General features: G+C 39.0%; 2 protein-coding genes across 12 annotated transcripts in view; one reads left to right on the top strand and one right to left on the bottom strand.

Moving 5' to 3' along the window:
* The first annotated feature begins 767 nt into the window (after positions 1 to 767).
* CCT8 (chaperonin containing TCP1 subunit 8) lies at positions 768 to 15138 on the top strand. 2 transcript variants are annotated; one of them, XM_059065437.2, is made up of 16 exons: positions 768 to 995; positions 3401 to 3491; positions 4183 to 4262; positions 5961 to 6110; positions 6569 to 6749; positions 6862 to 6923; positions 7822 to 7959; positions 9122 to 9300; positions 10036 to 10102; positions 10178 to 10265; positions 10355 to 10470; positions 11016 to 11087; positions 11167 to 11331; positions 11649 to 11768; positions 14500 to 14604; positions 14915 to 15138. In XM_059065437.2, exons 1-15 carry the CDS (start codon positions 936 to 938, stop codon positions 14590 to 14592), a joined length of 1662 nt encoding a protein of 553 aa, XP_058921420.1. In that variant the 5' UTR covers positions 768 to 935; the 3' UTR covers positions 14593 to 14604; positions 14915 to 15138. The 2 variants fall into 2 exon arrangements, with proteins under 2 accessions (XP_058921420.1, XP_058921421.1); XM_059065438.2 differs by lacking the exon at positions 14500 to 14604.
* Positions 15139 to 15915: 777 nt separating this feature from the next.
* Positions 15916 to 22474, bottom strand: part of USP16 (ubiquitin specific peptidase 16) — a 28182-nt gene continuing 21623 nt past the window's right edge. For all 10 annotated transcript variants that reach the window (XM_067034978.1, XM_059065431.2, XM_059065432.2 and 7 more), the window contains 4 exons: positions 22182 to 22276; positions 20889 to 20975; positions 16777 to 16933; positions 15916 to 16665 (listed from right to left, as the gene is read on the bottom strand). In XM_067034978.1, the coding sequence (XP_066891079.1) occupies positions 16541 to 16665; positions 16777 to 16933; positions 20889 to 20975; positions 22182 to 22276 (464 nt within the window). In that variant the 3' untranslated portion in view covers positions 15916 to 16540. The remainder of the gene's footprint in view (positions 16666 to 16776; positions 16934 to 20888; positions 20976 to 22181; positions 22277 to 22474) is intronic.

Below are 22474 nucleotides of genomic sequence, written 5' to 3'. Positions count from 1 at the left end.
TGAAAGCAGGGACCAGAACCTAGTCCTTGAAGCCACATTGAGGATTTGTGTTTATTTTCTATTCTGGTTGAGGAATATTTGACCTACTATTTGGAGCCAGTGAAAAGTCTGCCCTTGATGTTTTGATTCCGTAATTATGAATACACCATCTAACCCAAATAATGCAAAATAAATGAATTTTTATCTAAACGGCAGTCTTCTTAGCAATTAAATCAATTCTTGATAAATTACCATACAGATTTCCATTTCCTTTTTAATTTACTAAAATTAAGATCCATTTTTTATTATAAATTTCCCATGGAAAAGATTGACCATTAGCTAAGATACCGCACATAAAACAAGTAACAGAGCCTGGCACATAGGAGTACTCAGTATACAGTTATACTTACAGATTTTAATTATCACCTTCAAGTCCCCAGAGCTGCTACAGCACCCAAGTCAGAGCACACGCTCAACGATAGATTTGGGGGATGAAGGCAGGTGTCCTGTCTTGGAAAAAAGAGGGGGGGGGCGGCGCACATCTGCCCTGATGTTATGCGAGAGTGTGGAAGGTAATCTTGGAATGTGTGCCTTCCACGTCAGAACCAGCAAAATTCAAACGTCCCGGGCACCGAGTCTAGTCAAAGGGAAAAATCGGCAGCGCGGCACAACGGCCCAGCCGGCTGCGCGTGCGTCAGCCGGAAGACAGATGGCGCTCTCCGCTACCCGCCCGATCGATCGACCAGATCGAGGATCGTCCAGTCAGTTCTGACTGCGTGAAGTGCTGAATCTCGCGAGGCTTCAGACCAGGCAGCTGGGGGAAGGGGCGGACTCGGCTGGAGAGAGAGGAGGCGCTTGAAGCCGCCATACGCTGCGTTCCCAGGAGGCTGTGCGCGCCCTTCGCTTCCTCCGGGATCTTCTGAGCGGGCGCGTGAGCGGCTCCTTGCGTAGTGGCCATGGCTCTCCACGTCCCCAAGGCCCCGGGCTTTGCCCAGATGCTCAAGGAGGGAGCAAAGGTAAGCAAAGGAGGAAGGAGGAGTGAGGTGGGAGAGTCGGCGTAGGGCAGCGGCGGCCGTAGCGAAGGAGAAGGGCGTACTAATGGGCCGGGCGTGCTCCCTCGACACAGCGGTCGGTGGGAGAGAAGATTCCAGAAAGGGAGGTGTTCTCGGGAGGGCTCTGCCGCCGAGGCCCGCGGGCATTTTGGCTCTTTACGGACCCCGGGAAGGGTCGAGCGAGCAGAGACGGCGAGTGGGGACGAGGCCGCAGACACCGCGTTCTGTACTTGGTTGTCGGACAGATGTAAGGCCGCTCCTGCATTTTTCCTCCATTCATAAAACGGGGGTGAGGAGTCTCCTTTAGAACGCGACATAGTTGAAGCAACATAGGTGAAATTGCTTTGGGAACTGCGAAGCAGATTGCCACAGTTCAAGGAGTGGGTGGTGCGGTTAAGAGAGGGACAAGGGCCTGTCTTGGCAGCTTTTTTCTAAATGAGAAACAGCGGGCTCCCCGCTTAGTTCGCAGAAGCAGTGCGTTATAGTAGGATAAACAGTGGTTACAATGAGAATGGATTCTGGTCCCAACTTAGGTTAGCTAGCTTGATGTAAAACTTATCCCTCTGGGTCTTGCTTTTCTCATCTTTAAATTGAGCAGATTGGACAAAAAGATTGTAACGATCACACTTGTAACACCCAAGGTAAGTGACACTCTGGCCTAAATAAAACTGCTTTGTTTTATGTCGAGATCTTGGACGTAATTTCAGAAGCTTAGTTTTTTAAAAATATCTTAAAGCACTACTGATAAATGTGCCTCTTGTGTTCAAATGGTAGTGTTCCTTTATTTGTCCCCCATATTTTCTGTGCTTAGTTAAAGGGATATAGGTAGTGTGGTTCCATTTATGGTAACAGGTTTAGGGAACTAGGTTCTTGTTGGCGTGATGCACTTTTGGGATGTTGTGAAAATAGTAAATATCAAGGTTTAATGTAAATACTGGTGAAAGAGCTTTGCTAAAAATGACACTGACTGCTCATTTTTTTAAAAGTCTGAAGAACGTCCATGGTTTTTATCTTTCTGAGGCAGAAATAATAAATGGCCAAATAAACAAAAAGGATAATTTCAAATAATGATAAAGGAAATAAGAAAGTCTGCCTCTAAAAAAAAAAAAAAGTTAGAAAGGAAGGGCTGGGGTGGATAGAACAATTAAGATGTTCAGGAAAGAACTCTCAGCTCGGTGCTTAGTGGCCAAGATTAAAGGCAGAAGTGTTCAGGCTGAGGGACCAGTGAGTACAAAGACCCTGAGGATGGAATGAGTGACCTGCTAGAAGGAAAGAAGAAAGGTGATGGGGCTGAAGCTTACCAAGGGAAGGAACGGTAAGAGATGAATTGAGAAGAGTTGTAGGCAAGGGTTAGAATGTGCCTACACGTTTTGCCCTGAGAGGGGCTTTACATTTTATCCTTAAGTGATGGGAAGTCATTAAAGTGTTTGACAGGATCTGATTTATGATCAGAGATGACTGTGTCTCAGAGAATGGGGGTGGGGGGAAAACAAGAATGTAAGGCAGGGGATCTTTAGAACAGTATTGTCTGTCTGCTGTGATGGAAGTGTTCTATATCAGCACTGTCCAGTATTGTATCCACTAGTCACAAGTAGCTACTGGGCACTTGAATTGTGCCTAGTGCAATTGAGGGACTGAATTTTTAATTAATTACTTAAAATTTAAATAGCCATTTGTGGCAAGTGGCTACCCTCTTGGGCAAAGCAGCTCTAGAAAAAATGTTCACATGAACAGTAGGCTCTTGAAATTTATCTGAGACCACAGGTAAATGCCACGTCTGAAAGAAGTCCAGTGTAAAACGCGAGAGTTTTAGTACTGTGACCAATTCAGCAGTTTTCAGTGTGTACACGTTGGAATTATATTGCAGTTCAAATGAGCATTCAAAATCTGTATGCTTTGGTTGCTAAAAATTTATGAGGCAGATATGTTAATTCCCAGTGAGCATAGAACTGCTGGTTTTACAGTGCTCAGGTTTTAACACAAATATTCATGACCACATTTCAACTTTTAGAAAGTACTGATTAAACTCTGAAAAGGGATTTTTATCTGCGAGAGCTCATTTGCTTTCTCTAATCAATCTTAGCACTCTTCCCTGCACTTTTCACTACATTTTTTAAAAATTACAGGCTTTATGTCTTGATGTGTAAGTAGGTACCTGTGGTCCCTAAAAATGTCATGCTTTATTCATTCAACTAGTGGACAAATCTGTGGATCATTTGTGAATACCAAGCACCATGCTTTACATATATAAATCTTGCTTGATAGTTTTAGCAATCCTCTGAAACAGGCACTATTATATTACCCCATTTTACAGATGAAGAAATTAATGAAATTCACTGTCCTGCCTAATCAGAAGTTTTCTTTGACAGCATTTTTCAGGGTTAGAAGAGGCTGTGTACAGGAACATACAGGCTTGCAAGGAGCTTGCCCAGACAACTCGTACAGCATATGGACCAAATGGTAATTTCTAAATTCATGTTTTAAAAGATACAGTACTGTAATAGAATTTTGTACACTAGCTCTTTCAAACTTCTTCTGAGGATATTATATGTAAATTGAGTTTCAGCCATAATGTAGTATGGCATTGAAAATTATTTCATAGCTCAGTGACACCAGTACAGTGTTTCTAATCTTTAATCAGCAATTCAGATATTTTTAGAAAAGTTGGAATCCAAATGTTACATTTTGTCCTATTGAGAGGATAGAAAAGTTATGGTACTTTCACCATTGAGGCAGTACCTAGTGTTAATGGTTGCAGATGTGGAACAGATCTTTTACATAGAGTGACATTATAATTTAATGGAGAAAAATTCTCTCTTGTCTCCTCCCATCGACTGAATTAATTGATACAGATTTATGGAATAAGCATGTACATGTTAATATGTTGTCTTGATTGAACAAAAATATGACAAAATTGGCATCCTCGCTAATAACCATTATAGGAGATTAAAAAGGAAAGAGTACAGGTGTGCAGTCAGGCAAAGCCATAGGGCTACGAGGTAACCTTAAAAGAATAGATAATATGTTTTGAGTTCTTACAGAGTTATTTTTAGGAATGGATATAAATTTATATTTCTTGACTAGATTTTCCCGGTATTTGAAGAAGGGTTTGAGTAATAATGGATTTCTTTTTCTGATTGTTACTTTTGAGGAATGAACAAAATGATTATCAACCACCTGGAGAAGTTGTTTGTGACAAATGATGCAGCGACTGTTTTAAGAGAGCTAGAAGTAAGTTATTTCTTTAAAGAAGCCAAGAAATGTTTTGGTGACGTCAAAAATTCAGTATATTTTAACATAAAAGAACCTTTATTTCAAATTGGATAATAAGGGATTTTTTTATTCCCAACTTGAAAATTCATTATACAGATTTTCCTAATTATAAAGAGTCCTCTTAATGTTTAACATCATAGCAACTCAAATTTTAAATCTCCTAAATTATTAATTTATGGAATGATTGGTTGTGATAAAAAATATATTTGGTCATAATCATATCAAATTGAATATGTTGTCTGGTTCTATAGAGTGTGACACTAAAGTGAATTATTTCATAATGTAGAAACAGCTGATACTTGAAAATAGTGGTGTGTTGTTTATTTTTTAATTGTCTTTGTGAAGATAAAACAATCAGTTTGTGGAATTTTGCTTTGTTCACCTGCGGTTTTGATGTTATAGAATCTGTAGAATAGATACTGCCAGCCGAGGTATGAGGACAGTCTGGCACATGAACACATAGAGAACCATTCCTCAGCCAGCTGCTAATTGAAGCATATGTTCAGTCTCAGGGAATTTTCCTAAACTTAGCTCTTAAAGCACCAGAGCTTAATGCTTTTAGACAGAACTCCATAGATAAGTTAACAGTTCTCCAGCTTCTTAAATAACAGTATAGTCTTGAAGTAATAATATTGAACAAAACAAATTTAATTCCACAAGATATTTGTGGAGGGGCTTGTCATTATGAATGTGAACGTTGTCCTCTGTGATGTTCACAGGAGTTGTTCAAGTGTGACGGGGATACTGTCTTCATAATAAACTATAGTGTCAGCTTTTTAGTTTTCTCAGTGCTATCAGTTTTACTGTGATTATTTCTTAAAAAGTATCTAAATCCTAAGGAACAATCACTTAAAATTTTGATATGCTTTTTTAAAAAATTTTATTTTTATTTTTTTAAATTTATTTTTTTATTTTTGGCTGCGTTGGGTCTTCATTGATGTGCACAGGCTTTCTCTAGTTGCTGCAAGCGGGGGCTACTCGTCATTGTGAGCTCCAGGCGCGCGGGCTTCATTAGTTGTGGCACACGGGCTCAGTAGTTGTGGCGCATGGGCTTAGTTGCTCCGCGGCATGTGGGATCTTCCCGGACCAAGGCTCGAACCCGTGTCCACTGCATTGGCAGGCGGATTCTTAACCACTGCGCCACCAGGGAAGTCCTGATATGCTTTTTTTAAGAAACATTTTATATTCCCCTTCTTTCAAACCATAATTGATAACCCCTTATGAAAGAGTGTACATAAAAAATGAGACTTGTGAAGTTAAATGACATCTATTTTAGTACTTCTGAAGCCTTTTTTAAAAGTGCCTTAGGTTTAGTGGTTGGAATTACTTTGTTTTTTAATTTAGTGAATATATAATAAAGTTATGAACCTTATGTATGCAGTTGTACATACTGGGTGACTGACCATTAAAAGAAAGTGCCTGTGAAGTTATTTTCATTTATGGTGATGCATTCGTGTTCATAGGCCTAGGCGGACTTGGATTGTCTTCTTCTGACTACACTATAAGTAGTGTGTAGCAGTGTGATCAAATGAGTTACCTGGCCCATAGGGAGATTGGAGTCTATTAATTTAAGAAGAAATGGAAATGAACAATTTTATTTTGCTTTAAGGATCAAATGTTTTAGCTTGATATTCAAATTCGAACCCCTTCTGTCAGGTACAGCATCCTGCTGCAAAAATGATTGTAATGGCCTCTCACATGCAAGAGCAAGAGGTTGGAGATGGCACAAACTTCGTTCTGGTTTTTGCTGGAGCTCTTCTAGAATTAGCTGAAGAGCTTCTGAGGCTCGGCCTGTCTGTTTCAGAGGTGAGTGTTCATTTTATAATCTACCCCTGTTTCATATTTGCTTATGTATATATACCTACTAAATAAAGGTCATTAGTAATAGCTGATTTTGAACAGTTTTCTCTCTGCCAGGCATTGTAGTACATATGCTTCACATGCAGTATCTTATTCTATCCTTACAAGAACCCTGTGAGTGGGGCCTATTAGAAGTAATCCTGTTTTGTTTCAGATAAGGAAAGTGAGCCTTAAGTTAGAAAAACCTTGCACAAGTAGCTAGTAATGGCAGTTAGGATTCAAATTTGGGCTCTCACCAAAGCCTGCACCCTTAAATAGTAGGCTCTGCCCTGAGTGTTATTCTGGAAGTGTGCTTTGTCTTTTTCTATTGAAAATAAAGGTTTGTATTCATTGGGTTACCAAAATAAGCTACCTTAAGTCAGGTCAAAATTACGTCTTTTGAAGAAACATTTTTGCTCTTTAAGGTCATAGAAGGTTATGAAATAGCCTGCAAAAAAGCCCATGAGATTCTTCCTGACTTGGTATGTTGTTCTGCAAAAAATCTTCGGGATGTTGATGAAGTGTCATCTCTACTTCATACCTCCATAATGAGTAAACAATACGGTAATGAAGCATTTCTGGCCAAACTTATTGCTCAGGCATGTGGTGAGTAAATATCAGCAAATGAAAAGATCCAAAATTAAAATGTCTTAATGTGATTAAGATATTTTCTCTGTTGTCCCAATATATCTTTTGATATGTCTCGTTTTCTTAACAGTATCTATTTTTCCTGACTCTGGCCACTTCAATGTTGATAACATCAGAGTTTGTAAAATTCTGGTAAGTTTAGAAAATGCATTAATGTTATCTAGATAGATCAGATTACTTTTTGCAAAAAAAAAAATCTGTTAATCTAAATTTTACCTTGTGGATTTTAGGCACTTAGGACTTCCTGCCTTTGTTGTAACATTTGGATATTGCTAGACTGTAATACTACGACTTGTTAAATGTAAAAGGATATCAACATATTATCTTAAGTCCTTTTTCCATGACAGCTGGAAGGTTGAGAATAGTGCATAAACAAAATATTAATTATTTGCAATCTTTATATATGCTGACTTATAAAAATGAGCTTAGAAGGCAATTTTGAATGAGGTTCAAGTTTTTCTGTTGCTCTATAATAATAAAATTCATACTTTTAATACTTAAAGAGTATGTATTTGATAAAAATATTGTGCTTGATACAGTAAAACCTGTAACTGTAGTGATTTTACACATGTGATTGTTAATGTAGCTGAGTTTAGCTTACATAAGTACATGTGTTAGCTATAAGTGTGTGTGTGTTAATATACATGCTGGGTGTTTTCTGACTTTATCCATGCACTGCCTTCCCCTTCGCATCACATGGTAAGCTTGTGAAATCAGAAACTTGGCTTTGATTCCTATTCTCACTGGTACGTTGGTACAGAGTGAGTGAATGGCTTACAGCAGTTGTTCTTTGATTCTTCCCGGTACACTGAAGGACCCCCGTCCATAACAGTGGCTCGTTGCCACAGTGATTCCTGCATTGAGCAGACTGGTATGCTCTATGTCCACCACCCTATTCATCCCCAGGAGTCACTGCCTTTGTATATTATATTATTTAGAAATGAATATTTTTGGTGCATGCAGAATCAACAAATGAGCTCTGATGTTATTTTCATGAAATCACTGGTGATTTTGGTATCCAACTCCTTAGGGCTCTGGTGTCCATTCCTCTTCAGTATTGCATGGCATGGTTTTTAAGAAGGAAACTGAAGGTGATGTAACGTCTGTCAAAGATGCAAAAATAGCAGTTTACTCTTGTCCTTTTGATGGAATGATAACAGAAACTAAGGTAAGTAGATTTCATAACCTTAAAGGTAAAAATTTGTGGTTATCCTTTCAGATAGTTTTAATGATTCTAAAATTTTGAGGTGGAGTTTCTCTTAATCCAGTGAATACTGCATAATTATTGAAAATTGCCGGGTCACGTTTATTTTTTAATCAGACTTACATTTGAATATCTAATTCAAATACTAAATACAAAACTTGAAACATTAGATGGTGACAGTATTGTTTATATTCTAATAAACAGTTCTTGACTTCTAGTAGAACGTACACATTTCAGCAGGTTAAATGTTCAGTGAAGAAAATGAGTATTCGTGTGTGTTCATTAAAATATTTTTAATAACAAATTTATTTTTATTTTTGGCTGCGTTGGGTCTTCATTGCTGTGCACAGTCTTCCTATAGTTGTGGCGAGCAGGGGCTACGCTTCATTGCGGTGCGCGGGCTTCTCATTTTAGTGGCTTCCCTCGTTGCGGAGCACGGGCTCTAGGCACATGCGCTCGGTAGTTGTGGCTTGCGGGCTCTAGAGCGCAGGCTCAGTAGTTGTGGCGCACGGGCTTAGTTGCTCCTCGGCATGTGGAACCTTCCCAGACCAGGGCTCGAACCCATGTCCCCTGCATCGGCAGGCGGATTCTTAAGCATTGGGCCACGAGGGAAGTCCCTGAAGTTTGTTTTTAAAAATACGTGTTAAGAAGTTTGAAGTATATGTTTATAGGTCACTGTTGATTGCACCCCTAGAATTCTTGACATCTGAGTTGTGGATGGTTTTTGAAGTTTCTCAGGGGTGGGGTGGGGCTGGTCACTTAGTCCACGTTTTAGAAAAAGTTTGAGAAGTGCAACGTTGTTTTGGTTGACATTCATCAGAAGACAGATGTCAGGATACCTGCCTGACATATCTGAAAGTACGGTGTATTTCTCCTATTTTTCCGTCAAAGTGCCTGTCAGAGAGCAAATGCATCAGTGTTGGGGGCAGGGGCGTTGGTCTAGGAACAAGCTGAATTTCTGTTAATTTCATACAAATTTTGTATTCTGCTTCATAACATGTGCATGTTTATCTTCATATTTTTCTTCCAAATCTTTAAATTATTTCTTCAATAAAATGTTATTCTGTGACTTTGAACACCAACGTGGTGAAATGGTTTCAAAGAAAATCCTCACTTATTTTGCTAGGGAACGGTATTGATAAAGACTGCTGAAGAATTGATGAATTTTAGTAAGGGAGAAGAAAATCTCATGGATACGCAAGTCAGAGCTATTGCTGGTACTGGTGCAAATGTCATCGTAACAGGTGGCAAAGTGGCAGACATGGCTCTTCATTATGCAAACAAATACAATATCATGTTGGTGAGGTAAGAGAGGACTGCATTCTGTTAACCTGGATTGTGAACGGCTTTGGGTGGTGAAACACCAAGCAAATAAATTCAGCACACCATGAGACTGTTAAAAGGGGTAAAGTATGAGGTATTAGATCACATAGCAAGAGGACTTAACTTGATCTAGGGGAACAGGAAGCACCTCTGAGAAAACTTAACTTTAGGCTGAGAGCTGAAGTACCAGTTAACAGATGTTAATTGAAGAGGGAGAGGGAGGAGCATTCCCAGCAAGAGGAAGAGCTTAAGAGACCAGACACAAACCCGGTACACACTGTCAGCTGGAGTGTGGGGTCAGGAGCATAGCTTTAAATTCACGAACACATTTGTGGGTTTCACTAGACAGTTCACCTACCCGTTCCCACCTCTCCGAGCACTTAATATAACGTGCAGAGTAAATCACTCTTCTCACAGAACACGCAGTTGCCTAAAGTAAAGCAGAAGATTTCTGTATACCAGGGCTTCCTTATTGTTTCAGAACTATGAACCCTTGACATCCTAAGGAGACTGGAACTCTCCCAGTTCGAGAATAATGCCTTAAACACCTGTGACTGGATTGCAAAGTGCAGTCCAGACCCATTCTGAGCTTGAACCTTCAGGGTCAAAAGAAGGTGACCTGAGGCCCACTGTAGTTTCCTGTTTAATCTCTGTGCTTTACTATGGTATCTCATGGAATTAAAACTTCTGTTAAGGTCTTCATTTTGTTTTTTAAAGGCTGAACTCAAAATGGGATCTCAGAAGATTATGTAAAACAGTCGGTGCTACAGCTCTTCCTAGATTGGTATGTATTTTGGACAGTATTAAAAGAGTTGAACCTATTTGAATTATGTTTATTACAAGGGTCATTTTCTCGCAGACTCCTCCTGTCCTTGAAGAAATGGGACATTGTGACAGTGTTTACCTCTCAGAGGTTGGAGATACACAGGTGGTTGTTTTTAAGCATGGTGAGTAGTAGTGGTGAACTATATGTATATGAAGTGTGGGGAGTTCATTTCCTTTTACTAATCCCCAAATATATTTAATTTATTGACAGAAAAGGAGGATGGTGCCATTTCTACCATAGTGCTTCGAGGCTCTACAGACAATTTGATGGATGATATAGAGAGGGCAGTAGATGATGGTGTTAATACTTTCAAAGTTCTCACAAGGGTCAGTATCAGCATTCATCTTAATTTAGTATTTGTAAGGCCTCAAAAACAGTGTGCAGACATTCTGAGAACTTGAAAATGAATGGCTTGTGTAAAGTAAAGCACCTTTTTCCTTAAGACTCTACTTAAGTATTTGTTGCTGATGAATTTTGTAAAATGAAATATGGAAAGGAGTGAATAGCAAATCAAGGGTGTTTTTTAATCTAACTTTTAAAGAGATGGTTTATGCTGGTTTTCAATGATAATGTACCTTCAGTTGCTTCAGCACTATTCTTAGTGCTATATCTGGAAATACAGATAACTGCATAGTGATGTTCCCATTCTTAACTTTGGTCCTTTTTTTCATATACCAGACACTATGGTGCAGTAAGGTAATTTGTTCAAATCACGCCAATTTGAATTTAAATTTTTTAAAACTTGTAATTGAACCTGATTAAAATCTCTAGTCTGGTGGAGTACTGGAATCTGAAAAGATTTAGAAAACTGGAAATTGCTTCTTGGTGACTTCTGTTTTGTTTTGTTTTTTTTTTAAACTACGTATTTTAGGATAAACGTCTTGTACCTGGAGGTGGAGCAACAGAAATTGAGTTAGCCAGACAGATCACGTCGTATGGAGAGGTATATGGCTTTCTGTGTACAGACTGACTTTCTTGTAGTCGTGTGAGTAAAATTGAGTGATAAGCACTTTTTTGTTTAGACATGTCCTGGACTTGAACAGTATGCCATTAAGAAGTTTGCTGAGGCATTTGAAGCTATTCCCCGGGCACTGGCGGAAAACTCTGGAGTTAAGGCCAATGAAGTAATCTCTAAACTTTATGCAGTACATCAAGAAGGAAATAAAAATGTTGGATTAGATATTGAGGTATTTGAAAAAAAACACTATGAACTTGTTTTATTTTGTGAATGCACAACTTAAAAATAGACGTATTAAGTTTAAAAGGAAAATCAGAAAATGTTCTGATTTGTGAGCAAATGATTTTCATAACAGCTTTTTCATAGTTTGTCTGATAGAGAATTTAGTATTCGTTTTATTAAAATTTGTTTTATGATGTAGATGGAGTAGTACTTTTTCCTAGCTACTTATTCTGGTTTTATTTAAGTAGCCATGTTTCTATTGAGTACAAATATTTTCACATAAACATTTAAAGTGAAAGAATAAAAATAGTTTTGTGTTGACAGGCTGAAGTTCCTGCTGTAAAGGACATGTTGGAAGCTGGTGTTCTAGATACTTACCTGGGAAAATACTGGGCTATCAAACTGGCTACTAATGCTGCTGTCACTGTACTTAGAGTGGATCAGGTGAGTGAGAAGTGAAATTTTGATCTTTAAAAATACTTTTATATAGTTCAAAGTATATTTTCATGGAACTAGAACATAGCACAGTTCTCATTCTATTCAAAGTACCCACCCCCAAAAAAAAATTGTTTTAATTTTCTTCTATTACAGTTTGTAATCGTTTTGAATGTATTTCAGCTAATTTAAAATGAAGATTTTGCCAGTGAAAGAATCCTTTGCCATTTGGGAACTGGAATGGGTACAATAAATCTGATATAGATTCATAGTTTTCAAGACTTTTTAGACTAAGAACCCCTTTGTACACATAATCTAGAGAGGAAGTTTAATATGGAATGTGGAAGGGCCATAAAGACTTGAGGCAGATATTGCAGACTACAGTATTCCCTCCCTTATTTGCAGTTTTACTTTCTATGGTTTCAGTTTACCCACAAGTCACCTGCAATCCCAGAATATAAGTAAGAAAATCCTAGAAATAATTAATTGTGTGCCATTGTAAGTGTACTGCGTGATGAAATCTCATGCTATCCTCCTCCAGGACGTGAATCATCTCTTTGTCCAGCATATCCACGCTGCGTGCACTGTCTGTTAGCCATTTCAATTATCAGGTCAACATATTTTACTTACCGGTCCCAAGGTGCAAGAGTAGTGAGTGATGCTACCAATCAGATATTCTCTTATTGTGCCTAATTTATATATTTTATCATAGGTATGTATGTATGTGTGGGAAAAAGCACAGATAGAGGGTTCATGACTATGCTCAGTTTCAGGCATTCACTGGGATTCTTGGAAGGCGGCATCTAAGGGGGCACTACTGTATGACCTTCAAGGCAGTGTGGAGATGATAGGACTTGGCATTTAAAATTTTTTTCTTCTGTGACAGATTATGTCTTGGGGTACTAAGATCTTAAGGTATAAAAAAATCATAGTATTTCTGCCAATATTTTTGAGGAATTATGGCAGAGAAGAAAAGTGGTGAAGACTATTCTGGATTCACAGATAAACCAGAATTCATAGTTTTTCTCAAAAAGGTGTTTTCTAAACTTTATGAAATGTATTTTCCTACAAAATTCTAGAAGTGATTATTAACCAATGAATAATTTTTAAATACTGAGTAGAAAATTTTAATTGCTAGGGGCACAGTATAAATACATTAAATGAAAGTCATGCCAAATTAATCGTGGGATAAGCAAGTTTTAGGTAGAAATGGAAAGGAAATTAGACTTCTTCTCAGATCAGTTGGTTGTAATTATAGCAAAACAAATTTCACTTTGGTAAGGGAAGAACTTTTTCTTAGGTAAGATGACTAAAAATGGAACCTGGAGATGCAGTTTCAACACATTGAAAATAATCAGAGACTGGGTATCTATGTACTGGATTTATTAATAGTGTATTTTTATATCAGTGCCTCAAATAGTTTTTAGTGGAAGAATATGTTTTTGGAGTTTTTAAACAAAAATAATGTTTAAATGCCTTAAGGAAATGTTTGTTCTATAAGTTAACCTGTGGCTAAGAATAAAAAAAGAGGACCAAAAGTAAAAGGGGACAGGAGAAGCTACGTAGACTGAAGCGTGAGGTAAGCAGAAATTCTAATAGTAGAAGTTCCTAAGGAACTTGTTGAATGTCAGTGTCCAAGCAAGACAGTAATGTTAATAACACAAGTGCGTTGCTCACACAGGTACTTCTGAATTTCGGTTTTAAACTGGAAAGGCTGTTTTGTTTTACCCTAGGGGAGGATGTTCATTGTTATGTGCCCTTAGCACTCTGTACATGAAATACGTATCTGAAGAACCCATCCAGTTGTCTAATGAACACTCTTCAATATAGTTGTACCTATTTTGCATAGTATGTATTCTGGAAAAGGACTTGTAAATCAAGTTTTAAGCATTAGAAAATGTAGTAGGGCTGGATTAATCTTTAAGAGTTGATTTCACTAGTTCTCAAATTGTCTCCTAGTCAATAGCATCAACATCACTGAAGAACTTACTAAAAATACAGATTCCCAGACCCACTGAGTCAGACTCTGGAAAGAGGCCCATCAGTCTGTTTTAAATAAGCCCTTCAGGTGATTATGATGCCCAGTAAAGTTTGAGAACTGTTTTTAGGTACTTTTTTCTTAAACTATACTTGGGTTCTAAAATTATACTTATTGCCTTTAATTCAATCTGAATTTATCCTCAGTTGGTAAAATGTTCCTCCAAGAATTTCAGGTTAGGTTTCTTTATGAAAGCAGCTTCTGAAAAGGGGTGGGAAATCTATTGAAGGTGGTAGTGAAGATATTTTACGGTTTGTGTTGCATGAGACTCAAGCCAAACCCCTTGATGTTATACAGAATGATCTCTTAATTATAAATTTGGGAAGCAGTGAATACTGTATCCAGTTTTGAGATTTAGAATGTATATCAGAGTTTTAGAATTCTACTGTGGGGAAAGCCAACTGACTTTAACTTCTCCCAAATTTATTTAAGCCCAAAGCTACCACACACACACATCTTTTTTTTTTTTTTTTTTTCTGCCCAAACATAAATCCTTTAAAAATGCTATATGATTATACTTGGAAAATGCTGGATTAGTGCATTCTAGATAAATGAGGCTTCTGGCATGTTTCCAGGCAACTAGGTGCTTGGATTTTTTTCATTTATGAACACACATTTCCTGTATTTGAATGGCTCTCATTTATAGGTACGAGAAAATGTCATTGTTGAACTTAATATATTTTTATGTATCGACCACTTTAGATTATAATGGCAAAACTGGCAGGTGGACCTAAAGCTTCTAAACCACAAGGAAATTGGGATAGAGATGGTTGGCAAGACGAATCTCATATATAAATAGCAAATCAGGTGCCAAAATGACTGATGCCAGTGACGCATGCAGATATTTCTCACATTGTGAGCACTGGGTTGTTGAAGTGCATGTCTTAGAATGCACCTCACTAATGTGTGTGAATTTTGTTGCCGTTAATGTCCACAAAGAGCGGAAAACTCACCTGCCGGACAATAACAACATGCTAGTGTTTCACATGCAGTGTAATAACAGATTGCTCGTTGGTGATGACTGCTTAATAATGAAGCAGGGTAATAGAGAAATATTCTTTCTCTTCACTCTGAAGCTTGAGTTTGAAAGTATACTCTTGTGGATTTTCTTCTGCAGATCATCATGGCAAAACCAGCCGGTGGGCCCAAGCCTCCAAGTGGGAAGAAGGACTGGGATGATGACCAGAATGACTGAGAGGCTAGATTTTTACTGTGGTGAAGGCGGTGTTCGTGGTAGTGCTCTAGGAATTGCCTCATGTTTTCATGTTCTCCTAAGTTAAGAAGTGTTTTGTGTATCTTGTATTCTCGGTTGGATGATACAATAAACATGTTACTATCAAAGCTTCTTTGAGGACCACTGTTCTTGGATCTGGATGACCTGTTTTGTGTCAACCTTTTTTATGAAATGAGCAGTGGCACTTAAGGCAAGTCAACCTAAGTTATTAGGGGCCTGTTTGCAATATAAATCTGGCCCGCTGCCTGTTTTTATACGTCAGTTTTATTGCAACACAGCCATGATCAGGTATTTATATATTGCCTGTGACTGACTGCTTTCTACAAGGGAACGGCAGAGTTGGATAGCTTGTGACAGAGACCAGGTGGCCTTCAAGGCCTAAGACATTTACTACCTATAGGAAGTCTGTCAGTCCCTGGACTAGCTGTATTTTTTCACAGCTCTGACAATCCCTAAGACTGAGGTGACTTGCTTCAGTAACATTAAACGGTGTGTTAAATGGCTGACTTAAAACATATATTCTGGTAGCAAAGAACAAAGGTAGTTGTGATGCAGCTGAAAACATGCCTCCTGCCATATAAATGAAGCAAGTCAGTTTTTATACAGTGGAGTTTTGAAGACAGCAAAGACCATAGTAAAAAGTTAATTTAACTTGTTCTACAGAACATGTGCTACTCTATGTTTTGGTTATGTAAGGTATTTGAATAACACTGAAATTTTATACTGTTTTTGGTATTTGAAAGGAATTTGGATGCAGTATGGCTGACTGGGTCTTAGATAAACTCATCAAGGAAATCCTAATAGAGAACCTTACAGGAAGTTTAGACAGGTTTGGTATTCTTAAGGCTCTTAGGGTTGTTTGCAACTTGGAAACAGTGGCTGGCTTGGGTCAAAAAAGGAATTTATTAGGACAGTTCACAGACTTTCTGGGCAGAGGCTGGCATTAAGCGGATTCCAATGAATGTCTTCCTTGGGTCGATTAACAGTTGCACAGAACAAGTGCAGAGTTCAGCCTACACCCCAGCTTAGGCACAGTGTGCATGGCATCAGAAGCATTGTGTATGTTACCACCAAGGTCAAATACCTAAGCTTATGAAATTAACACCTTTTTGCTTTAACTGACACACTTGAAGTTTCAGTCAAACATTTTCTTTTAAATGTTTTCTAGTAGTGTATGTCAGTACAACTTAAAATCTTCTAAATAATAAAACAAGTTTTGGGGGTAATTCGTTTTATTGATGTGTTGCAAACCACCACCCGGATGTATTAATAAGCACAGAGGACTTAAGTAATTCAGAATCCTTTCCAGAAGCTGGAAGCAGGAATAAAAACCACTGTGACAATACAAAACCACTGCAAATTTTTAGGTATTTTCCCTTCAGTGTTTCATTTCTTCTGGCATGTATTTAATTTTAAGTGAACATGACTTACAGTTAGTCTACTTTTTTATTATTACAGCCATTATAAAAGTCATAAACGTGTTTCCGGAGAAAGCACTTTTCGAAATTGTTAGAGTATTCTCTCATAAAATAGGAGGTAAGCCTGTGAATTTAGTACTTTAGTTGTAGGCACAGCTTGCACATGTGTGTCGCTGATGTGAAACCACTGTCCTTTGGTTGATTCCATTTCAAAATCTGTCAGGAGGAAATGTAAAATATATAAATGGAAAGATTCAAGTTCATCCTTTTTTGGTTTTGCCATAAATAACTGCTGAATACCAGAATTCTGTAAGACCTCGTTCTTACCCTGTAGAATATCACCGTGGAGAACAAGATTAGAGAGGTGACTGTTTGCAGACCTTGCCTTGGCATAGGCAGTGTAGTGCCCCGACCTCATGGTACCACTGTGTTCAACGACTCCATATAAGGAATATAGTACCCTTGTATTTTCTTCAGCAACATTCTTTAAAAGTGAACAGAAATCAAAAGTTAGCTCTAGTCCCATTTATACAGATGCCATCAGCAAGACAACTTGTAAACTATGCAGGTCTCTAACCTTCGAGAATGCAGAAGTCCTGAGTCTGAAATGGACTGTTCTCCCTCCCTTTTCTCAGCCTCTACTGAGTGGTATCACGCTTATGTTTTTACTAGAAAGTTGCCATTGCTCTTGCCCTGCTGGAAGAACCGTAAACCAGGGTCTACCTGCTATAATCAGTTTCCTGGCCCAGATACTTAAATAACTGAACTTGCCAAAGCTGCTTTAGGAGTCTGGGATCAGATCATTCCAAAATACCTCAACAACTCATCATCCTATTTCCAGCCCAAAATGTAAGCCGTTTAACAGCAAGAGGATATCATTTAGGTCACACCCAAGACCACCCCTTAACATTTTCAAATACCCCCTGCAGATTTGGTGAGAAGGACATGCAACCTCTCAGGAGCTCACTTTCCCCATCTGACATGGAGGCTGCTTATTTTAAGATCATATGTGCTGTAGGGCTGGTCAGCAACAGGGAAAGGTGTTCCAGCTGGGGGCCACTTGCAGAAAACTACTTCACTTACGTTCTCTTGTAAAAAGTCTTCCTGAACAAGCATCACTGCCCTTCAACAGTACTGTCACTACACTCTCTAAGCTTTGCCTCCCTATTTGCTAAAGAAGTCTATTATGTCATCCCAAATCCCGTCAGCTTCCTCAGGGATTTCAGTGTCCAATGAACCTCACGGGATTTTCCCTGCCATTCCATTTTAACTAACCACAGCCAGGACTACATCCTGCAATCAGTCATCACTCAGAACCCTTTAACTTCAAAAATCTTAATAATTTTCTAGTCTCAGTCTACAATTCCATTCTTCCAACTCTCACCTCACCTATACTAGTCAACCTAACAGGATCCTCCAACCCTTGTTTTCTCCTGGCCTATGAGGCCTCTTTTGGCCTCATTCCCAAAAAAAGTCTCTTCACTTCTCAAAATGTAATGGAACAGTAACATCATATTACCTGAGCGCTTACTGGACGGCAGAGTCTCAGACCCCGCCTCACCACCTACTGATTTCCATGTGATTCACATGCCCTACATAATCACTGTTAAAGACAACCTCTCAACACCCACCACATCCAGCTCATCACATAACCCAACTCTGAATTCCACCATGCACCTTCCCCGACCCCATACACAGCTGCTATTGCTAGGAAACAGAATTCTGTAACCATGCAGCCTGGAAAATGCATGACTTTCTGCCTCACCAGGTCCTCAATGTGACCGTATAATTTTATAATGTGTCCTCAGTTAGCTGCCTCTTCCATGGATGTCCTCCACAGCAACTAGACCAAACTTTCACCACTCTCTCGTAGCCTCTCCTTATAGCTGACCTCACCTCCCACTTCAGGAAGACTGAGACACCACCTACCCAGCTGCATGTTGCCCACTCGCAGGAACATCAAGTCTCTCCCTTTAGTTCAGAGATTCTCCAACTTCGTGTCCTTAGCCCAGCCTTTCTGGTCTTCTCCAGGATCTTTGCTCAGTTATCTCTCTTTTCTGTATCTTTTACTTCTAGATTTTCCTCTTTGCCTACAAACCTCATTAAGTCTCCTAGTATTAAACAAAAATCTTCATTGATGCACCACGTTTCCTTTTCAGCAAACGCTCTAACGTAGCTATATGCTCTATCTCCAGTATTCTCATTCATTTCTCAACCTACTGAAGTTACCAACACTTCTTAAAAAATTTACCATGACCTCTATACCGTCTAACACTTTCTAGTTTTTTTTTCTGATATTCTGACACTGAGGCCACTTAATCCTTTCCTTGAAACCTGAACACAGGACAATGGCATTTTAGGCAAAAGATGGATTCTTGATGACCCTGTATTCAAAACTAATCCAACCAGAGCTATTTCTATGTACAGGCATATCTTATTTTATTGTACTTTGCTTTATTGTGCTTCACAGAGACTGCGTTTTTTAATCAATTGAAGGTCTGCGGCAATCCTGCACTGAACAAGTCTATCGGTGCCATTTTTTTTAATAGCGTTTGCTCACCTGGTGTCTCGGTGTCAGGTAATTCTCAAAATATTTCAAACCCTCCACCAGCTAAAGATTACAACTCACTGAAGGCTGAGATGACGGTTAGCATTTTTTAGCAATAAAGTATTTTTTAACTAAGATGTACATTGTTTTTTTAGACAATGCTATCACAGTTAACAGGTTGTAATACAGTGTAAGCATAGCTTTTATATGCACTGTGAAACCAAGAAATTCATGTGACTTGCTTTATTGCAATGTCTGCTTTATTGTGGTCTGGAACGGAACCCAAAATATCTGAAGTATGCATATACCAGCAAAAGTGGCCCTGGCCTATGGTAGTAACATAAAAATAATGACAATTCACTCTACCCACCACGTCTGAAACACCTTTCTTGGAGAATTTTAAATTGGGAGAGAGGAAGGGGGAATTTCCATCATTTCAAGTTTTGCACATAAAGACTTAATATGTTTACACTGAAGTATTTAAAATCTGAATAAAGAACAACAGTGTAGCTTCTTTTATTCTCCAAATTCTTCAACATGGAGATTGGCTGATATCCTCAGTGGTGTCTTCTTCCACCTACACCTCTTACACTCCGACGCTCGCCAGAGTTCTGTCATTAAGCATCTCTTCTTTCTCTCTCCTTGTTTACACAAGGGATCCTATCCTCTCATAGTTTTAACCACCACCTATGTATTGACTTCCGAATCCGTATCTCCAGCCCTAACCCCTCTATTCTGGCCCTCAGACAGGTACATCCAAATGTTTTCTAAACATAGCCACGTGAATATCTCAAAACTATCTGAAACTCAGTGTTTCCCAAACTGAACTTATTATTATTCCTTTCTCCACCTCCCAACCTGCTCTTCTTCCTGTATTTCTTACCTCAATTTGTGGCACTTCCAACTGCCCAGACACTCAAATCAGGCCCTGGGACTCACACTCAACTCCTTCTGTGGCACCCTCCGCATCCATTTAAAGGCCGCTGCCTCATCTTCCAGAGGCAAGAGATCAAAAGTCTTGTTGATTTTACCTCCTGAAATGTTCCTTCCATCTCCCCATCTCCAGCCCTAGTTTAAGCTGTCATCATCTACTGACTGAATTAACAGCCTCCTAACTTCCCTGCCTCTAATCTTGTCCTCCTAAAATCCAGCCTCCACTGCTTCAGCAAGTAACCTATGTAATATACAGACCTGGCTGTGTCACCCTGTTGCTTTAAGTTCTTCAGTGGCTCCCCACCGCATACCTAATAATAAAAAAGCCCCGGTTTCTCATCATGATAATCTTCCAAAACCTCATTCCTCTCTCACTTCTCTGGCTTCATCTCCTAATGTTCCCAAGACCTTGAACTGTAAGCTCTAGACCTGCTTGTACAGACAGTCCCCGGCGCCCACCGTGCCACTTGACACTGCTCTGCCTTCGCTCCGGCTGTTCCCCCCTGCCTGGAAAACGTGCTTCCTCTTGATTCATCACACGAAGTCTTACTCCTTGAAGTAGCGGTTGAGGCAGAGCCTCCAGAGCCTCCCCTGAACCACCACCATGCTGGGTTAAGTGCGTATCACCCCTGCTCTGTGTATACCAATCTTAGCACTCAACCATATTAAACTGAGATGATCCATTAATGTATCTGCTCATCTTTAGTTATATGCCCTCAGCTCCCAAGACGCCTGCCACAATAATGGGGGTTCAAAACAATGTTGAACTGAAATAACCACCTAATGTTCAACATGATTCATCACAGATCTTGACATTATAAAGGTACAAAGATCAAAGACCCAGTCTACTCAGTAGTTCCTATCAACTTCATACATATGTGAGTTGCTGTTGGAGTATCTGGTAATAAGCTATGATTTCCCTTTAAAGGACTTTCCCAAAAAGGCAAGTTCCACCTACCTTACATTTAAGGGTACAAAAAGGAGCCAAATCTAAGATTTCTGGAAATTTTATGTGTCTGTTTACTTTGCGTAGGTTAAAACCAGCCTATAAAAGAAGGATAATAGATTAAGTTCTCTTCCTGGAAAAGCTGCACATGTTAAGTAAACTGTAGTCCCACCCCAATGCCCAGAAGAACACTAACATCTAGCCCTAGTTCAATCTGCTTAGAAGACTCTATCTCCCTGACTACTAATTGATTTCCAGTTGATTTGTTTTTGCTAAGTGCCACACACACACACACACACACACACACACACACACACACACAGTCCAACACATTGAGATAGCTGCTCCTATAAGAAAACTCTCAATGTTTCTGCTGACACCTGGAAAAGCCAGATTAGACAAGGGGTTTTGAGTGCTTAAAACTCAGCAATAGCAGGTACTTCCCTGGTGGTCCAGTGGTTAAGAATCTGCCTTCTAATGCAGGGGACGCAGGTTCCATTCCTGGTCGGGGAACTAGGATCCCATAAGCCACAGGGCAACTAAGTCCGCATGCCACAACTACTGAGCCTGTGTGCCACAACTACAGGGCCCGTGTGCCACAACTAAGACCCGACACAGCCAAAAATAAAACAAATAAATAAAAAATAAACATTAAAAAAAAAACAACTCAGCAACAGCAGAATACTGTTCTGTGAAGCACACACTTTCAGCCTCACTTTCTAACCAAGATTGGTGAACTGTTCATAGAGACCCCACCCAATTAGTCAAACTCATACCAATCACAGAAGAGAAAACACTACGAAGGTACTTTGGGACTCGAACTGAATTTACAACTTGTACTGCTCATAGGAAAAAGTCTTCCAGAAAAAGATTGGAGTCACCAAAATGATGAAAAGCCAAGGTACCAACCAATGCCTTTTTATCAAGGGTCAGTAAAAATAAGACACCACACAGATCACTAAATTTCCCGAGTGTGAGATATAACTAGTAAACTGGTCTTTTTTCTTTAAACCTGAAAATAAGATTAGGGTAAGATGCTAATATATCTAAAAAGAGCAACATGAGTTCTAGTAAAACTGAAGCGTGACTGTGCCTAAATTTCTCTTTCACCTTGACATGCATCTTCATCAAACCCCTTTTGTGTGGTAACATAAACACATGTATTATTTTACTTTCCTACCTCTTTGAAGTTAGAATTAAGAAATAACAGAAAGCCAGAAGAAACATAGTAATATGTTGAGACAACAACAAATAAAGCAGGTATCACATATTTAAAACAAATTTTAGGTAACAAACAAGGGGTACCTGCTGAAATCTCTTTAAGTGAAGAGTGAGAACAGGAGGAGCAAGGGAAATCAGCATCTGCTTCTTAGCATTGGTGTAAACATGTTTCTTTTCACCTACAGAAGGAAAGTAATTTTAGCAGTGAGGATCATTTGAGACCTCGAGCATTCACATCTGCTATAAAATCATTTCAAACGTCTAAAGCAAGGATCAGTAAGCTTTCTGGAAAGAACCAAATAATAAATATTTTAGGCTTTCTGGACCAAGAGGCAAAATCAAGGATATTTTGTAGGTATTAATACACAAGAGAAAAT

Source organism: Kogia breviceps, chromosome 5, assembly GCF_026419965.1.
Source record: "Kogia breviceps isolate mKogBre1 chromosome 5, mKogBre1 haplotype 1, whole genome shotgun sequence".
NCBI classification, from domain to species: Eukaryota; Metazoa; Chordata; class Mammalia; order Artiodactyla; family Physeteridae; genus Kogia; species Kogia breviceps.
This window is presented reverse-complemented; position numbering and strand designations above follow the sequence as displayed.